The sequence below is a fragment of the Symphalangus syndactylus genome, chromosome 21, assembly GCF_028878055.3.
Source record: "Symphalangus syndactylus isolate Jambi chromosome 21, NHGRI_mSymSyn1-v2.1_pri, whole genome shotgun sequence".
Taxonomy (NCBI): domain Eukaryota; kingdom Metazoa; phylum Chordata; class Mammalia; order Primates; family Hylobatidae; genus Symphalangus; species Symphalangus syndactylus.
The window spans coordinates 69,313,563-69,334,160 of record NC_072443.2 but is presented as its reverse complement, the minus strand read 5'-3'; the positions used below and the strand labels follow the sequence as shown (position 1 = coordinate 69,334,160).

The 20,598-nt window shown below is 38.8% G+C and overlaps 1 protein-coding gene across 2 annotated transcripts in view; it reads right to left on the bottom strand.

The window, feature by feature from the left end:
- CNTN3 (contactin 3) overlaps window positions 1–20,598 on the bottom strand; it is a 361,804-nt gene that overhangs the window by 85,118 nt on the left and 256,088 nt on the right. For both annotated transcript variants that reach the window (XM_063630736.1, XM_055259312.2), the window contains 2 exons: window positions 19,712–19,841; window positions 17,157–17,307 (listed from right to left, as the gene is read on the bottom strand). In XM_063630736.1, the coding sequence (XP_063486806.1) occupies window positions 17,157–17,307; window positions 19,712–19,841 (281 nt within the window). The remainder of the gene's footprint in view (window positions 1–17,156; window positions 17,308–19,711; window positions 19,842–20,598) is intronic.

Below are 20,598 nucleotides of genomic sequence, written 5' to 3'. Positions count from 1 at the left end.
CAATAAATATTTGTTGTCTCAACAAATATGAAGAGTTCAGAAATAATCTTCTATGTAGAGAGGACAAGGTTTTATCACAGATCAAGAGTGGACCAACTAACACCCTGCCCCGCTGTTGAGTTCTTGCAAGATAGAATAGTTTTGCCCTTTTATTCCAGTTCCAAAGTCATCCGCTTTTATTAATATCCATCGATATTTAAGTAGTTCATTTACAACCTTACACAGTGTTTTGTTTTTTTTTTGCTGTTTTTTTTTTTTTTTTTTTTTTTTGAGAAGGAGTCTTGCTGTGTCACCCAGGCTGGAGTGCAGTGGCGTGATCTCGGCTCACTGCAAGCTCCGCCTCACCGGTTCAAGTCATTCTCCTGCCTCAGCCTCCGGAGTAGCTGGGACTACAGGCGCCCGCCACCATGCCCAGCTAATTTCTTTTGTATTTTTAGTACAGACAGGGTTTCACCGTGTTAGCTAGGATGGTCTCGATCTCCTGACCTCGTGATCCGCCCGCCTGGGCCTCCCAAACTGCTGGGATTACAGGCGTTGAGCCACCGTGCCTGGCCATTACAGTGTTTTTAACCTTTCTAGGACACAAGGTTCTTTGAGCACTTGAAAAATCTGGGAAACCTCTCTGTAGAACAAACGCATGTGTGCACATATTTATACATACACACACACACACACACACACACACACAAAATAACAGTTTTCATACAACTGAGGAGGGGATCAGATCATCTAAGATATATGGGCCTCAGGTTAAGAACCTCTGCTAGCAATTCCACTCATCCAATGACGCAGAAGTAGGTTTGCAACCCCTTTGTCTTAGCTGCTTCAGTGCTAGCCTTTCTAGAAGTGCTTCATTGACATTTTCTTTTATGATGATTGTGTACATTTGATGATGGGTTCCTTACAAATTATCTTGCAATGAAACAAAATGGTAATGTTGCTCAAGAACCTGGGTCTTGAGTCACACGTTTGTTCATACAATATAGAGGGCTTCAATTTGCTTTCCCAGTAACATCTCAGTCCTGACAATCTGAACATTCTTGTCCCTCCTCCAAGCAGAGAGTTTATCACCAACTAGTCAAGTGCAGGTTCTGGTGGGCCAACACACCTTTCGTAAGGTAATAAAACTTTAGCGCTAGTTCAATGGACTCGTTTAAGCATCTGACTCTTCAATTGCACTGCAGCACCTTCTCTGCATCTCAGGTTCTTGATTCTGAGCATAACCTTGAAATAACATCTACTCCAAGGCTTCTAAAAACATACGTGAGAAATAATGAGAAACGGTGAGAAATAATATTCATGGAAAGTTAGCTAAAAAGAAATGTGGCCTATGTATTCCTCAAGAGTCTTGAGTGTTAATATTCAAAGTTACCCTTAAGTTGTGAGCGGTAAAAGAATTAACCTTTAAAATTGATTGTATTTCACTTTAAGTATGAGGAGTATAAGTACTACATTACTCACTGTTCTCTCTGTGGGCACCCACTGGATTTGGACACACACATAACATTTCTTGGCCAGGAGGAGTTGTGTATCTCCTTATCAAATGGTTTTATTTCATCTTACAGATGCTGTGGATTGTTAATTCACAGTATTTTTTTCTCTGTTCATTTGTTACCACAAAGCTCTCAGCCAAAATTGTGGATCTCAACTAAGTTGGTATATATTTTGTAAACTAACTTCATATATTCATTCTACAAATATGTATTAAGATGGACCTTGCTGTGTCATAATCAATAAAGATTCCCTGGTGAGGATTTATGCTGTTCTAAAGAAACTTACATTCTAGGCAACTGGAACACTGGCATATTTTTTCTCCTCAGTGTTCACTTTGTGTATTATTTGATAAACTGTCTCAAATTCTTTGTGAAATATGACGTAAGTAAATGAAATACACTAGAAGATATAAAGTTATTAAAAGTAGGCTAGAGTAACAAAGAAATAATAAATACAATAAAGTATAAGTTTATAAAATTATCTAAACTAAAAAAAAGATTTTATTAAACTTTGAAATACTACCATTTTCTCAAGTAAATTCATAAATACTAGGAAAATATAAGTGTTTAAAATAATCTTTAAGCTAAAGTTAAAGGTGTCTCTTTTTTAGTATTTGAATGTAAAAGGTTAGAAAATAATCTCTTCTTTTCCAAAACAGGATAGATTTTTATATATTCCACCTCAATTATATATTTTTTTTAGAATTTCAGACTCAAAAAGGGTCAGATACTCTCATCTTCCCATAAATACTACTCGAGCAATGAAATCTGCATTAAGACAGAATTGTAAAATACACAAGTAAGATCACAAAGTGGAAAACGGGTCAAAGTACAAAATGAATTGTTTTGAGTGAGGCAGTGAGAAATTTACCTCAATGTAACAATTCTGTAGACTTTGTATAACAGATCACAAATTATGAGTAAGTCCTCTCCAGGGATCAGAATACAGGAGGCAGAAATCATCATTACCAATCTGCATTTTCATTTATCTTTCACAGAAGTGCAATGGAAACGGCACTTCACTCGACATCTCATTTGACATCCATCCATCCACCCATCCATCCATCCATCCATCCACTCACCTGTTTCCGTGAAGGGCTTCAGGGAGGGGGAAGAACATACTAAAATATAGCACACTCCATATTTTTTAATAGCCTCAAGTAGAAACCTATGAAACAATCAATTTTTTACATTTCTAAGAAATAGTTGCAATAAATTAAATTGGAAAATTATAAGTACTTTTAAGACATGGGAAGCTGTCCAAGAAAGAGTGAAATGCACTTCAACAAATATTTGTTGAGTACTTAAAATGCAGTAAGTGTTTTGGAAAATACAAGTATGAGTAAGAATTATTCCCACAAAGGATACAGTCTAAAGGCCAAGTTGGGAGCTGTATAATTCATGCACACCAAACATAAAATGTGATCATTAGGTAAGAAATATTATGTCATAAGTACAAATTCATCCAGCTCTACCTCAAGAATACACAGTCTCTTTTTCTCAGCTGCCACTACTGTGACCCTAAACCAAATCTCCATCTCGCTCTGTCATCCAGGTTGGAGTGCAACAGCATGACCACGGCTCACTGCAACCTCCAATTCATGGGTTCAAGCCATCCTTCTGCCTCAGCCTCCCAAATAGCTGAAACGACCGGTGTGCACCATCATGTCTGGGTAATTTTTTACATTTTTTGCAAAATGAGTCTCACTCTGTTGCCCAAGCTGGTCTTGAACTCCTGGCCTCAAGTGATCCTCCTGCCTTGGCCTCCCAAAGTGCTAGGATTATAGGTGTGAGCCACTGAGCCCACCCCACAAGGCCTTTCTTGAAATGTACCATATAATGATACTTTCTTTTTCTTTATGGCTAAAAAAAAATTTATGGATTTTCCACTTATTTATATTCTTTCTGTTCCTTATGCAAGCTCCATGAAGAAGAGACCATGTCTGTCTTATTCACTGCGATGTCCTCAGAGCCTTACACATGGCAGGGCACATGGTAGGTGTTCCAGATTGCATTTCCAAAAGGTGAACACAGTATTTCTCAACCCTCTTGCCCCACTAAATCCTTGCCACTCTCCCACTAAAAGGTTCATTGATGGATGACTAAAGAAAATGTGGTACATATGTAAACAGAATATTATTCAGCCTTAAAAAAGAAGGAGATCCTGCTATTTGTCATAACATGGAGGAACCTAGAGGACATTATGTGAAATGAAGTAAACCAGACATAGGTTTGATCTCACTTATATGTGGAATGTTTTACAGTTGGAAAAAAAAAAGTAGAATGGTGATTGCCTGGAGCTGGAGAATGGGGAAGATGGAGAAATGCTGGTCAAAGGACAAAGGTTCCGTTATGCAGACTGAGTAAGCTCTGGAGCTCTGGTATACAGCATGGGATTATAGTTAATTGCACTGTATTATGTACTTGAAATTGCTAAGAGAGCTGATCTTAAGTGTTCTCAACACACACACACACACAAAATGGTAACTACGTGCAGTGATAGATATGATAATTAGCTTGACGGTGGTACTGACTTCACAATGTATACATATATCAAAATATTACCTTCTGCTCCTTAAATACATGTAATTTTTACTTGTCAAGTATACCTTAATAAAACTGAGGGGAAAAAAGTAAAGTCTAACTTCTCTCCCTTTGAATTTGGATAGCCTGTGACTCACTGGTCACCAGTGGAATGCAGGGAGAGTGATGGTGTCTTCAGGGCCTAGGCAATTCAGTTTCCACCTTGCTAGTTTGAACATTCATTCTTAACGCCTTTAGCTGCCCTAGGTAGGCATTAGGACTCTCGCTGAGGCCATGATAGCATAGGAAGCCTACACTCGCCCATGTGGAGAGACCACAAGCAGAGGCCTTCGGCTTCATGAAAGGAGAGAGTGTAATGTACACCTATCTTCCAGCTGCTGACTCCAGCCCCCATCCCACTGCAGCCACAGGAGACACACTGGGCAAATGCTGCCTTGTCGATCAATCTCTGCCAGAATGTCTGACCCATGGAAACCTTGAGAGATGATAAAATGATTGTTGCTTTACACCATTACATTGTTTTAGCAGGGCACATGGTGGCTCATGCCTGTAATCCTAGCATTTTAGGAGGCAGAAGTAGGAGGATTGCTTGAGGCCAGGAGTTTGAGACCAGCCTTGGCAACACACTGAGACCCCATCTCTATTAAAAAAATATATAAAAATTAGCAAGGTGTGGTGGCATATGCCTGTAGTCCCAGCCACTCTGGAGGCTGAGGCAGGAGACACACGTGAGCCCAGGAATTGAAGGCTGCAATGAGTTATGATCATGTCATTGTACTCCAGTCTGTGTGACACAGTGAGACCCTGTCTCTTCAAAAAAAAAAAAAAAAAAAAAATAGTTTTAGAGTGATTTGTTATGCAGCAAAAGTTAATGGGAACAGTAGATGTTAAGTAAATATTTGAAGAATAAATGAATGTTGAAATGAACAAACATGTACAAAGCAGAGGCTTAGGGTACAAAGAGGGATAAGGTGAAGGCTTTGCAAGAATACAGGTGAGATGGTCTTCTACACAAACAGACATAATACACTGTGTTAAGTGATACTACTGAATATATAAAGAAACCAAAGTGGTAACACATAAGAAAGAGCAATTAATCTTGCCTATTCAGCTCCAGGAAGGCTTCCCATAGCCAGTAACAATAAAGCTGGACCTTCACTGATATGTAAGGGTTTTCTCGGTTGAGAAGAAAAGACATTCCAGCCAGAGAAAACCGCAAGACTTCAAATACAGAATGCAAGGAGAATCCTGCTTCTTTCTCTTCTTTCTTTTCAAAATTATTCAAAAGGTAATGATATATGAACTCTTGTACTGCATCTTGATTTTGTTAAAACAGTCAATATTCTTACTTCTAGAGAAAGCTCCTTTTCCCCAACTTAAAAATATTAGAAGAGGCCAGGTGCGGTGGCTCACGCTTATAATCCCAGCACTTTGGGAGGCTGAGGCGGGTGGATCACGAGGTCAGGAGATCGAGACCACGGTGAAACCCCGTCTCTATTAAAAATACAAAAAAATTAGCCGGGTGTGGTGGCGGGCGCCTGTAGTCCCAGCTACTTGGAGAGGCTGAGGCAGGAGAATGGCGTGAACCCGGGAGGCGGAGCTTGCAGTGAGCCGAGATTGCGCCACTGCACTCCAGCCTGGGTGACAGAGAGAGATTCCGTCTCAAAAAAAAAAAAAAAAAAAAAAAAAATATATATATATATATATATATTAGAAGAAAAAAATGCAAAAGTAGCAGGTAATGATATTGGGTGTTTCTGTGATTGAGTTAATTTTTTTTCTTTGAATTTCAAGCGAGAGCAGGGAAACAGAACAGGGATTTGTCTATGGCTAAATGCATGTGGGATTTTTGGGCCTGAGTGAGAAATGCTATATGACCAAAAGAATATGGTATGGGTACTTACTCCCTGTAAATAAAACACTTATATTGGGCAAAGATATGAATTATTTATCCAGTTCTAACAATGAACTGGCTTGAAGTAGATTCAAATCCCCAGCACATTCAGATTCATTAACCTGCATTCCCCAAGGAAAATCACAACACTGACAAAATATATTTTAAGATGGCCTTAACTTCTATAATCCATAAAAACCAAATTTGAAATATGGATCTAAGAACTGTATGGTTATCTGCAAAATTTAGTTGATATGATTTTAGAGACCATGTGTCAGCAATCTGTTTAAAATAATATTTGGGCGGAACTTACTTAAGAAGGTTTAAATAATGTGCAATTCAGTTGATTGTTCTAAAAAAGAAAGGTCTGTACTTACCTTTCTTTTCAGCTCAGACTTATTAGTCTTAAGGCATCTAAGCAACATGATGGAAACAGTTAAGTAATAATAACGAAGACATACTAGCAGCCAACAAACATGAAACAAATGCTCAACATCACTAATTATCAGAGAAATTCAAATTAAAACCACAATGAGATACCATCTCACACCAGTCAGAATGGCTATATTAGAAAGTCAAGACAACAGACGTTGGTGAGGGTACACAGAAAAGAGAACACATATACTGTTAGTGGGAATGTAAATTAGTTCAATCCTTATGGAGAACAGCATGGAGATTTTTCAAAGAACTAAGAATGTAACTATCATCCAACTCAGCAATCCGACTACTGGGTATCTACCCAGTGGAAAATAAATCATTCTAATGAAAAAGTACCTGTACTCCTATGTTTATCACAGCACTATTCCCAAGAGTAAAGTCATGGGATCAACCTAGTTGCTCATGAACAGTGTATTGGATAAAGAAAATATGGTACATATACAGCATGGAATACTATACAGACATAAAACAGAATGAAATCATGTTATTTGCAGCCACAAGGATGCAGATGGAGGTCATTATCGTAATTAACAGAGAAACACAACATCAAAAACCGCACATTCTCCCTTATAAAGTGGGAGCTAAACAATGGGTACACGTGGACATAAATATGGAAACAACAGAACTTGGGAACTCCAAAAGTGGGGAGGAAAGCACGGAGACCAGGATTGAAAAACCATGTTTTCATAGGACACCATGTTCACTATATTTGGGTGATGGGTTCAATAGAGACCCAAACCCCAGCACTATACAATATGCCCTTGTAACAAACCTGCACATTTGCCTTCTGAACCTCCAGTTAAGTAAGTAAAGACATAAGTAGATAAATAAATACATGAAAGTCATATTAACAGCATCAGAAACCTTTTTCTGAGCATCTACAGAGAAGTCATTATAGTAGATACTTTACACACATTATTTTGATCATTGCAATCCACTGAGATTTAAAAAGGGGGGGGTCCTGCAGAATGTGAGAGAAATGGGGCAGCGACAAAGTTGGAAATAATTTGTCCACAGGAAACCTTGGGTTTCTCTGCCTATCAGGGAAACCAATTTCTTTAACTCATCCCTCACTAAGAGCATGTGCCACACAAATGCCACCCACGAGGCTGACTAACTCTGTTTAAGAATTCCTGGCCTCATTTTCCAGTAAGGAAGCCAAGGCTCAGGAATTATGTAACTTGTCTAACACCCCATAGGTGGCAAGTGACACAGCCAAGATCTGACCCACATCTTTCTGACTTCCATGCTTTGCCCTTTCCATATGCTAAAATTAAAGAAGCAAGTAAAACGTATGTTTAACTTCATCTGACACAGTGAATAATGTGCATAGAAATTCCTACAATGCATGCCAATTAGGCATAAATAATTCATGTAAATAATGATACAGATACCCACACAGAAACTGAAGCTGTCTGGTGGCTAATAGGGGAAGATTTGTAGGTATGTGCTGGTGGTGGAGGGTAGGGTATTGGAGAGAGGAGGTGATTATCACACCATGAGCCCCATCCCAAACCCAAGCTCTGGGATTTCATTGACTCTTCTCCTGATTAACTTCACTCTTAAATCAGCTTAATCTTCTCATAGAGTATGGGAGTTATTGGCAAAGGACCTCATTCCTTTTCTTTTTCCAGCTGAAAGCATAAGAGAAATGGAGGTATGGGTTGGGGAAGCCAGGTCAGGAAGGAAGCTGTTCTCTACTTTCTAGAACTCTTGCTTATTTACCCAGGCATCTCAATCATTCCTTTAAGAGAAGAGATCTGCCTCCAATGTTCACCTCCTTTGAAGAAGAAGAATGGTTTTCTATCTGTGGAAGAACTCAAGCCAGGCTTTCTTATTTTCATAATCATATGTGAACTTTGCCACTGACACAACTGGAATAAAAGAATAAATACCCAGTTTTGCTTCTTGCCCGTGCAATCCTTTCTGTTTGGACAGCATGTTCCCTACTCTTTTGCTTTGCTGCATTTTACATCCCTTCCTTTGAGATTTCTGCCCTCATGGAGCTGCTCTCCTGCTTCCCAGGGCTGAGATAGCATCTCTTCTCTCTGCTTCTTACTGGTTTAAAAGGCCATGTGGCAACAGTCTCTATAAACACCTTCACTAGAGGCAGGATGGCAATGTCCAGTATGCTCAGCCAGTCCTAATTTACATGTGTTGTCTTGGAGGTAATTACTAACAGTGCCCCCTTTCCCTTCTAAAATGCCCCAGTTTGTAGAATAACTTCCATGGTCACCTTAATCATATAGTCTATTCCACTGTAATTGATGGTTTAGTTATCCACATTCTAAACAGACTGTGGGATTTTTGATGGCTCCTTGATGTCTCTTATTCATCTATATATTCCCAGAGCTGGACATAATACCCAGTGAAAAATAACAATATGATAAATTAGTAAACAACATGGAGTACCTTCCTTCCAGGCAGGAGGCAGGGACATCAATCTATCTGTTTTTTAAAAATGATGACATCCACATATGAAATAAAATTCTCCCTGTGCTTCAAGATTCAACAGTTAGAGATTAAAGTAAGATACAGGAGCAAAAGACTCACTGAGATCTCAGCTATGTATCTGAGGGTGGATTCACTGAAACTCACTGAGCTTGCACACCTACCTGACAGTTGCGAGGGAACAACTGTTTTGATGGGTAGACCATGGATGAAGGGGAAGATTAAAATAAAGTCAGGCTTTTGGATGAAGGGGGCAGTGGAAGGCTGAGAGACATGGGAGCAGCATTTTGAACAGTATGAAGAAAAGTGGACTCCACTGTGAGGAGAGGAGCCAGGTAGTGTAAAGGAAGGGGGAAGAGATGGAGACAGACACAATTCCTTTGGCAAAGGAATCCCTGTTCTTTATTTAAAAGCTTGAGCCAAGGGTAAGTGCCACCTAAAACAGATTTGTTGGATAGTGACAGAGTTTCTAGATACATCTTTATCAAAGCGATGCTGTGGCCACTAGGAGTGGCAATGACAGAAATGCTAAGCAGTCTTGGCTCTGGCAGAATCATCCTGGTTATTTGCAAAAGTTTAGATTCTGCTGTAAGTACCATCATCTCATTACTCAGTGTTTCACAAATGGCAAAGGTGGCCAGTTAGGGGCATTTCTTGAGCTTTTAAACTCCTTTATGGAACTACTTGATCAGGGTGGAGATGAATGTAAAATTGCATGGAACTTTTAAAATTAAGGCATAATTTAAATACAGTAAATACACCTTCTTCTGATGCACAGTTCTGTGCATTTTAACAGATGGATGCAGTTATGTCATCTCTCACAATCATGGGCTACAGCAGGTCCCTCACCCCAAAAATCCTTCTGTGTCCCCGAGAGTCAACCACTACACCCACTCCCAGCCTCTGGCAAGCAGTGATCACTATTTTTTTCCCTAAAACTGCTCCTTTTTCAAAAATGTCATATAAATCTAATAATACAGCATATAATGCTGACTGCATTTTAATGCCAGCTTTTATCTATGTGCAGGAAATACATTAAGATTGGGTAATATCTTTTAAAAACATTGCCTGGATTATAGCTATTCATATTTGGAAAAAAAAATTCACTCTTTCTTTAAAAGGCATTTAATTTTCGATAATATTAAATGTTGCATAAAACATTTGAAATAATTTTAATGTGTTAATTAGAAGCAATGAGCCATTCTTTTACTTTCTTCTGACTGAGGTTATTGCAATAAAATATTTACTATTATAAGCAATAGTGTTCAAATGAAGGACCCCATTTAAAAAAATAATTAGCTACTATGTTTTAAGTACCACTAAGTGATAGAGATAAGTTAAATAATATTTAAAATATGCCAACTGGCTCTTTCTCACAAACCATGCCTGTTCACATTCTCAAGGGTCTTTTTCAATGTTAGTTTCCTTAAAAGTGACAAAACATACAGTTTTGATTTGTCTCTTTTGGAAATAGGTGGATTTAAGTGAACGAATGAATTAAATAGCACAAAAACATTGACACCTGGTGAAATACTACTGAATACTGAAAAAGGCAGGATATTTTTGTTTATTCCAAAATGTTTCTTGCTGCAGGGAGAAAAAAAAGCAGAATAACTTTACCCAATATTGGATTGGATAATACCAATATAAAACAAATAAACAAAAAAAGCCAAAATAAGAAAAAGAAAAACCTTTACTCAATACTGAATGCCAGTAATTTAGAATAGTTGAGCACCAGGTGACTTGACATTTACTTAATAAATCAATCACTAAATCACTAAATGAGACCGTAACACAGTTCTCTCTACTCATAACTTGTATGTACAAGAGTTTCAGAGGCAAGCTGTACAGCCTCTACCATTTAATGACATCTACCCTTCCTGGAAAGTTGTATTCACTACAGTGGCTCAGCTACTGTCTCCAAGCTCATGACACATAAATCTCTATTCTACAGGCTGAGTCTTTATCCTAAGTTCCACATTCAGTCAACCTTTGTATGCACGTATATATCCAGTTGGCTTTTCAGTAGGTACTTCAAACTCAACCAATCCCAAACTGAACTTATCCTATTTGCCCTCATTTCTGCCATTTCTATAAGGTTCCCTGTCACACTGAATGGGTCTGCCATGCTCCCTGAATCCTAACCTGGAAATCTAGGATTTATCCTTGACTCCTGTCTTCTCTTCAAATCATGCCTCTAATCAACAGGTCTTGTTGAAGTAACGTTTTCTCAAACTCCTCAAGGCTTCCCTTCATTCCCACTGTCATTTCTTTAGTTCAGGCTGTAATACTGTTTTGCTCAGATTGGTGGATTGCTGCTAATGAGGGATCTTGCCTTCAGTCCTGGTACCACTTCAACCCATCTGCTGGTACCAGTGAGTTTTTTTTTTTTTTTTTTTTTTTGACAGGTTCTCACTCTGTTGCCCAGGCTGGACTGCAGTGGCAAGGTCTCGGTTCACTGCAACCTCCAACTCCTGGGTTTAAGCAATTCTCATGCCTCAGTCTCCCCTGTAGCTGTGATTACAGAAGTGTGACACCATGCCCAGCTAATTTTTGTATTTTTAGTAGAGATGGGGTTTCACCATGTTGGCCAGGCTGGTTTGAAACTCCCGGCTTCAAATGATCGACGTGCCTCGGCCTCCCAAAGTGCAGGGATTGGAAGCGTGGGCCACCACACCCTGCTGGTCCTCTTTTTTAAACAGAAATTTAATCCTGTATGTGTTCTACTTTGATTTTATTCTGTTGCCTCCCAGTGCTTGTGGAATAAAGCCCAAATTCCTTAATTCAGCATACACTGTCACTGACAATAAGACCCCTCCTTACCTCTACTGCCCAATTCTCTCTGCACACTACCCCCCACGGCACCTTAAAATGGAGGTCCACTGAACAATCAGTTACTCAAGTACCTGCTATGCTCTGAATATGTCCCTCCAAAATCCATGGTGAAACCTCATGCTCATTGTGATGGTATTAAGAAGGGGGGCCTTTGGGAAGTTATTAAGACACAGGGGTATAAGGTCAGTGCCCTTATAAAAGAGGTTGAATGGAGCTGCCTTGCCCCTTCTACCACGTGAGGATGCAGCAACAAGGCCCCATCTATGCAGCCGAGAGTCAGCCCTCACCAGACTGGTGCCTTGTTCTTAGACTTCCCAACCTCCAGAACTGTGAGCAATAAACTTCCATTATTTATAAATGACCCAATCTAGTATTTTGTTATAGTAGCCCGAATGAACTAAGGCAGTACCCAAACCATGACTGGCCTCTGTACCTTTGCACATGCTGGCTGTTCCTTCTTCCTGGAATACTCTTCTCAAACAAAAACCCCGGTCATCTTTCAAGTCCTGCTGCAGACATCACCTTCTCCAGAGAGCTTGTCCTGATCCCTAATTTTTGGAGATAAGAGCCTTCCCAGGTGATCCCTGAACAACCTGTACTTTGCCAATTGAGTTTTATTGTACCTGTCCTATTACCTGTCTGTATACCCTGAAAAGCTACAAACAATGGCATAGATGTATCTGATAAATAACAAATACCTAGTGCCTAGCATATAGTAGGTACTCAAGGTATTTTCAAATGTGAACTTAACTGTGAGAGCCCAGGAATTACTTTTTGCAGGATAAGCCTTTGTTATCTACTCATAGCAGCTTTTTGAAGACCTCTGCTGGGCAGTAATCCATTTACTACTCTAGCTTGAAATGCTCTCCATACTTGAAAGAAACAACTCTCATTTCTTCAAAGCGATTCTATAATTTAGGTGCCTCACTGACTGAGACCCACATGATCACGGCTGATTCATAATTGCAAAGCTGTTATTGTGCTGCTATAAAAATTTATAAACCAGGTGGATTATGATTATTTATTTATTTATTTTGAGATGGAGTCTTGCTCTGTCACCCGGGCTAGAGTGCAGTGGCATGATCTCGGCTCACTGCAAGCTCCACCTCCCGGGTTCACGCCATTCTCCTGCCTCAGCCTCCTGAGTAGCTGGGACTACAGGCACATGCCACCATACCCAGCTAATTATTTTTGTATTTTTTAGTAGAGACAGGGTTTCATCATGTTAGCCAGAATGGTCTCGATCTCCTGACCTCGTGATCTGCCTGCCTTGGCCTTTCAAAGTGCTGGGATTACAGGCGTGAGCCACCGTGCCTGGTCAATTATTCAAATCTATTATATGATTTACATAGAAGGCACACTTATCAGTTTATCCAATTCTTTTTTCTTTTTTTTTTTTTTGATAGAAGGAGTTTCCCTCTTGTTGCCCAGGCTGGAGTGCAGTGGTGCAATCTCGGCTCAACGCAACCTCTGCCTCCCAAGTTCAAGTGATTCTCCTGCTTCAGCCTCCCAAGTAGCTGGGATTGCAGGCATGCGGCACTACGTCCAGCTAATTTTGTATTTTTAGTAGAGACAGGGTTTCTCCATGTTGGTTGGGCTGGTCTTGAACTCCCAACCTCAGGTGATCCACCTGCCTTGGTTTCCCAAAGTGCTGGGATTACAGGCGTGAGCCACTGCAGCCGGCCTCAGTTTATTCAGCGCTTAAGAAAAGTATTTAACCCTTTGATTGTTTTCTGACTTAGATCTTGAATGATACATATATAGAATATTGGCTTAATCAAAATATATTTGCTGCCAGCAGCCTCTATGTTAGGCTAGAGAAAGCTTTCATCTTTATCATAAGTTTCTTATTCATCGACAAGTCCAAATTAACCACTTAAAAAAACTAAAAAATCAAATACACTTCAAATTTTGTCATAAATATCCCATCAAAACATTGTCTTCTCTTCTTTAATGCACCAATGAATTCATTTCTCCTTCAAATAAGATTGAGTCCTCATTTTTAAAGTTGTAACAATCCATGATCTAACAACCACAATAAATCTACCATTTAATGTGTTTTTCTGATTTGGCTGTAGCCTGCAGACCAAGTCAGGAGGGATGGATACGGGGCTTTTGTTGCCAAGTGATGACTGCGGCCACTCTGATTTCCCATGGACTTGGAGAAGGTTCAAGTCCGCAACTTGTTCGATAATTGCTTCTAGCAGGCTTCTCCCTAAGCATCAAGGCCCTGGCTCATCAGTGTTTTTTGCTGTCCAAAAAGATAAAAACAAAATTCAAACCACAGATCTAAGGCGGATTGGAACACTACGGACCTCTCTTAAATATGTTCCCTCTTTTTAAGGATATCTTCATATATGAAAGCTTATGATCTGTAGGGGAGATATTAGAAATATATCATACAAAGCAGAGTGTCAGAAGGCTTGAAAGGGACAGAGAACTAACTTTTATTACCACGAGACACTGCTGGGTTAGCAATTATTTTCCTCTCTCTCCTTGAAAACACACTCTCAATTTTTTTATTGGGTGCATTCCTGCCCAGAAAAAAACAAAAAATCTGTATTTCCCAGTTTCTCTTGCAGTTAAATGTGGCCAGGGAATGAATTTCTGATTAGTATGGTATAAGAAAGAGTGTTGTATGGGACTTCTGGGAAGACTCTTAAAGGGAAGGAAGTGTATTCTTATTTCTACCTTCCTCTTTGCTGTTGCCTGGGATGTCACTGGGAGGCTGGCACAAAACAGTGGTTTTGGTTCATGAGTTGAGAGTGGTGGGACAGCAGGACAGCAGGGCCTGCATCCCTGCTGAATGGAGAGTCCAGGTAGCCTTGATTGTCAGCCTTCACAGTGACCAACCAACCAATGAAAGGCCAACCAACAAACAAAAAAATTCTTTTTCAGCCACTTTTACTTTCAAAATTTTATTTATAACATGATCTCATTCTTAGCGATCAGTATACGTATATGTACAAATATCAGGCTAAATCCTGATTTTGCAGTGACTGTGTAAGGAAGGATATATTCTCTCTATATTATGGAAGAGGAAACGGAGGTTCAGAGGTATTACAGAGCTGATCTAATGACACTCAATTTTTGTGTTAAAAAATCTTTGAGCACAAAAATGTCAGCAATTCTAAAGGAAGAGTTAACTTCCAGCGTAGTCAAAATTAAATAGTTTGTGCCATGAATCTATACTTGTATTAAGTATAGGTTAAAGCATTAAGCGGCTAAATCAGAAATTCCAGGTTAGATCCTGGAACTTATACACTTTTACCAGCACCATCACTATACAACGTGGATATAAATATCTCCTTGTGTGTCACTAGCTAAATCTCTTAATCCTTTTATCCCTTTTAAAAATTAAGATTAAAAGCCTCTACCTACTGTATTTGCTGCTATGAGGACAAGTTGATTTAGCATTGTACAAAGCATTGATAGCCATGGGAAATAATCTCTAATTCATGTATATTATTGAATCAATTAAAAAATTTTTGAACACAAAAATGTCAGCAGTTCCATATGAAGAGTTAACTTCTAGCATAGCCAAAATTAACTAGTTTGTGCCACAAGCCTGTAGTTGTTTAAACTGGCTTACAAAATCAAACTGCAAATCACTAATTAACCTCCTGTTCCAGAAATCTATTCTGTGCAGCCTAGCATTTGGCTGGATTGTGTTGAATCACTCAATTCACAATTTTATCTTGTCATCCTGCTGTGTCTGCCTTTTAATGAAGGCATCTTCGGCTGAATACTGGAGGAACTGCAGATTGTGCTGTTGTAACCAACTTGTCTAAATATACCTTTGGGCCTATAATCTAAAAGCCGTTCAACCTGATGCTGTGATTTTAGAAAAGCAAATCCACATTTCTTGGCCTAAGTTTTTATTGTTTGTTTGTATTCCTTTCATTTCCAAAGTAATAATTTGGACTTTATGACTTCAATGGCTGAGACCATCTCAAAGATTCTGGGCTCCCTGTAAAAAATGCGGCACTGATAAAGCTTAGTGGTTATGTCCTAGAGTCAAACAGAATGGCTCCCAATCCTGGCTATATGACTTTAGGCAAATTAATTCCACTAAGTTTCTGTTTTCTCATTAGCTGTAGAAATATTTAAAGGTGATAATTCACGTAGTGTTCTGTGTTAAGTTTCCTATTACTGTTATAAATGACCACAAACCTGATGACCTAAAACAACATCAATTTGTTCTCTTACAGTTCTGGAGGTCAGAAGTCCAGTATAGGTCTCAATGTGCTAAAATCAAGATTCAGAAGGGCTGCGAATCTGGAATCATTTTGTGCTCAGTCAGGTTGCTGGTGGAATTCAGCCTCTTGTGGTCATGGAACCCAGGTCCCTGTTTTCTTTACTGCTGGCCCCTTCCCTCATCTTCACAGCCAGCAACACTCATCAGGGTCTTTCTCAGGCTTCAGGTCTCTCCTGCCTCTCCTGTGATTATCACAGGTCTCTAACCAATCCTTCTGCTTTCCTCTTCCTCTCTTAAGGGCTCAGGTGATTACTTTGGGCCCACCCAGATACTCCAGAATAATCTCCTTATTTTAAAGTCAACCACTACGACTTTAGTTCCATCCTTAATTCTACCTTCAAATTTAATTACCTTTTGCCATGTAATATAACATAGTAACAGGTTTCTAGGATAGAGGGATGCTTTGGGGCCAATTATTCTGCTTATCACAAGCTCTGAGCGTAATCCCAGGCAATAAATACTCAGTAAACTGTAATAATAAATAATAAATATACGGTAAACTTATAATAGATAAGCAGCAGTAATAGCCAATACTTATGCTTACTTTCTGGCAGGTGTTTACCTAAGTGCTTTATTAATATTTATGTACTTCATCCACATAACAATTCTTGACATTAGGTGTGAACTATTATCATTCCCACTAACAAATAAGGGAATGAGGCACAGAAAGATTAGGTCACAGCACTGAGCAAGTAAAGGCAAAAATGAAGATTTGAATCCAGGTGGTCTAGCTCCAGAGTCTGTGCTTTTCACTAAGCCCATCCTGCTTCTTCATCTCCGTGTTATAATTACAACCAGGAAACCAGGGACACCTTTGCTTAAACTAAATACCAGTCATGCTAAATTATTTGAGTACAGGATAACAGCAATATTTCTATTTCTTTGGCATGTGCTGTTATTATATATCCTTCTCTTCTTTGTCCTGGGATGTGGATCTGCTTCTGGGACCAACATTCCTTCATCATTCTGGTTGAGTCTTTCCAGCGATTCAGGAAGAAAATCCTTGTTAAGAGAAAGTATTCTATGTGGGAAGACCTTAGATATATTTTCTGTGTTTAGATTTCAAAAAACTGAATACTCTTACAAAGGTATTAAAGAACAAAAATACTACTATTTTAGTTCTTAAAGATCTCACATGCTACTGAAATGCTATTTTGTTTCATTTCATATTTAAAACCTATGTTGACATCAGTATGGAAAGTGAGAGGAAAGTAAACGACCACTTTTCTGGACATCAGAATACCTTTCATGCTCCTGCACGCTCACATCCCCCTTCTTCCAGGAAGAGCGTGCCCTTGGGGAGGCTCTGGGTTTACAATCCAAGCTGACCAGGCTGCCCACCTGCACCTGAACCAACTTCTTCATTGGATTCTTTGAAAAATCTGGAGCAGAAGCTGAAAAGCAAGAAAAGAGAGAAGGAGAAGTGGATCATTTACAAAACTTGTCAATTTCAAAGGTCCACTTTTACAGTTTTAAAAGTTTCCTTTACATTCAGGCTGTCAGTGCTTGATTTACTTGGCTTATTGTGTGCCACACGCAGGATAATTCATGCTATTATGTTTTCCAGCAAGTCTAAATCGTGAGACAATTACTTTATACAGAAATGTTTAGTTTATGGTGAAGATTCAAAGTAGCTCAATCATGTGTAAGGAAAACATTTGGTATAGAACGTTTTTAAATGTTAGCTCCACGAAGACAGGAACAGGGTTGTCTCTCTTGCTAACCTTTAGGACATAGCACTTGGTACAGTGCCTGGCATTCAACAAAGCTCAGCAAAAGCTTTGAGAACTGAGGCTAAGCACTGAATTAATATTCTCATACATATGCATGTATCAAGTTCTATGATAAAATATTCAAATTATTAGGTTGACTTCCAAACTGGGGAAAAATAATATTATGCACATATTATTTTAAATGCTATAATATTGCATGAAATATAATAATGAGTAGAAAATATTACATATGCTAATAATTCATGGGATGTTAATCCTGAAACAACACTTGAACATTTCAGATACATAATATTGTATCATTTGAATGAAAGGGTATGTTAATAAAAAAAAAAAATCACTCTTCCTTTTACTGCAAATGTGAAAAACGGTAAAAACCTAGTGCATTTCCCAAAAAGCTAATGCTGTGTCTTATGGCAAATCCAGGTGAAAACAATTTATTTATTTGATTAGTGGCAATCTTAGAGTGAATCATATTATGTAATTATATATGTGATTGTGGTAAAGAAAACATGGAATCCAGAGGTTGTTGGCCTTAAAAATTAAAATCCTAAAAGAGTGATTTTTGTTAAAACAAAAACTTGTTTATATTTGAATACAATCCTTTGTTTATGCACCTCATATTCCTTCACACACAACAATCCCACACAGTAGGACTCCACCCATTTTAAAGATGGATAAACTATGGCTCATCAGCTTAATTTATTACAATATAATTACAGTCTTTCAAGTTAATACTTATATGCAAACTCCTCCCTCTTTTTGTCATAATATGCTACTTCTCTATCATGGATAACAGCAGCCAGATTTTCAGTTGATCATCCCTCCAGGCATCAGTCCTCCTGGTACAGATGATGCAATTCTAACTGCCAGGCACTAGAGATGAGATAGCCCATTAAAGCAGGGTTTTTCAATCACTCTTGACATATAACATTTTGGGCTGGATAATTATTTTTTGTGAGAAGCTATTTTGTGCACTGTAGGATATTTAGCAGCCTCTCTGTCCTTCACCCACAAGATGCTAATACCACACACTGGTCCTCTCCCTCCCCACACCAACCAAAAATATCTCCAGACATTTCTAAATTTCCCTCAGGGCAAAATTGTCCCTGGTTGAGAAACACTGACTTAAATCATGCAGGGCCTTATCACTTGCTAACCATATGGATTGGTTCAGAAATAAGTATTAACCCAAATCAGGTTATATGGGGCCAATGGCATGCGACACTTTGACTTCCCTTTGAGCAATTAAGACAGCCGTGTTTCTTCCACTGGAATGACCGTGGTAATACATTCATTTCATTGGGAAACATCATATAGAACCTGATAATGGTGATGATATTTGAATGCTGGACCAAATTATGCTGAAATCCAAATTCTCCATTTTAATAACATGGACTGATGAACAAGCCCTCCTCCTCCTCCTCCCTTCCTCCCTTCCTTCCATTCATCTCTGCTATGCTATACTATGCCATGGCGTTTTGCTTGGACTTTCAATCATTTGCAATGTAAATGTTCTTCTGGACAATTGCTTTAAATATGATAGAACATTTTCCTTTTCTCCTATACCTAAAGTACAAGAAGAAGATCATCTATAATTTCAAGTAGTGGAGCCTTGGACAACGAAAGCCTCAATGTATCTAATTCGTTATGCTTCTAACAGAGCCACTAAAGGCAAAGGCAACTCTTTTTGAATCAAATATGATTGATTCAAATTTTGGTATTTGCTATTACGGACCGGCAACAGAGAACACCAAAATCACTTATTCTCCTAAAAGGCTTTGCTTAGTTGGTAATATTGGAGGTGGATAAGGATATCTTATGCCAATATTTGATTCCTACTGTTGATTAACTTAACCCTTGGTCCTCAATTCTGGCCATAATTGCTGTTTTTCCTTAGAAACTGTTAAAAGGTATGCCTTGATTAGAAACTGAATGATCGTGTTGTAATACTGTAGATATTATTAGATGTAGGAACCTAATGTGAAAAGTAAATATTACTGCTTCTGGAAACAATGAAAGATTTAAGACAAAAAATTAAGAGAAGAACAGAGAAAATCAGTCTTACCAACAACTTTGAGCTCAGCACTGGAATAGACAAGGCCATGTTTGTTTTCTGCTATGCATTGGAACATTCCAGAATCAGTCACACTTAGGTTTGATATTGTAAGGGCACCATTTTCTATCTGTATTCTCTCCTAGATGATAATAAAAATCTTTCATATAAACAAACATACCACTTTGGAATAAAAATGAACTGACTACCATTTCACTCATACACAAACCTCCTGCATTTTTCTGAGAGTATTAGACAGGATGGCCTGAAATTTAACCTTTTCCTTATTTTATTTTATTTTATTTTTTTTGAGACAGAGTCTCGCTCTGTCGCCCAGGCTGGAGTTCAGTGGCGCGATCTCGGCTCACTGCAAGCTCCGCCTCCCGGGTTCACGCCATTCTCCTGCCTCAGCCTCTCCGAGTAGCTGGGACTACAGGCGCCCGCCACCACGCCCGGCTAATTTTTTTTATATTTTTAGTAGAGACGGGTTTCACCGTGGTCTCGATCTCCTGACCTCGTGATCCGCCCGCCTCGGCCTCCCAAAGTGCTGGGATTACAAGCGCGAGCCACCGCGCCCAGCCTCCTTTTCCTTATTTTAAATATGAAAGACTAATTTACATAATAGCTACACATTAGAAATACGAATTAACATCCTTCAGTCCAAAAGTATATCATAAAATAGATAACAAAGCAAGAGGTAAAATATGCAACCATTTCACTTTTTCCCCTACAGTTAAAGTTTCTTAAAAATGTACCATGACTTTAAAAAATGTTTTATGAGGTTGATTTTTACGCCATCAGTTGGAAATGTTTTCACTATGTTTTTTCAAATCATGCAAGTTAAAAACATTATAAAATCTGTGGATTAGAAAGGTTTCTGGGAAACACATATATTTACC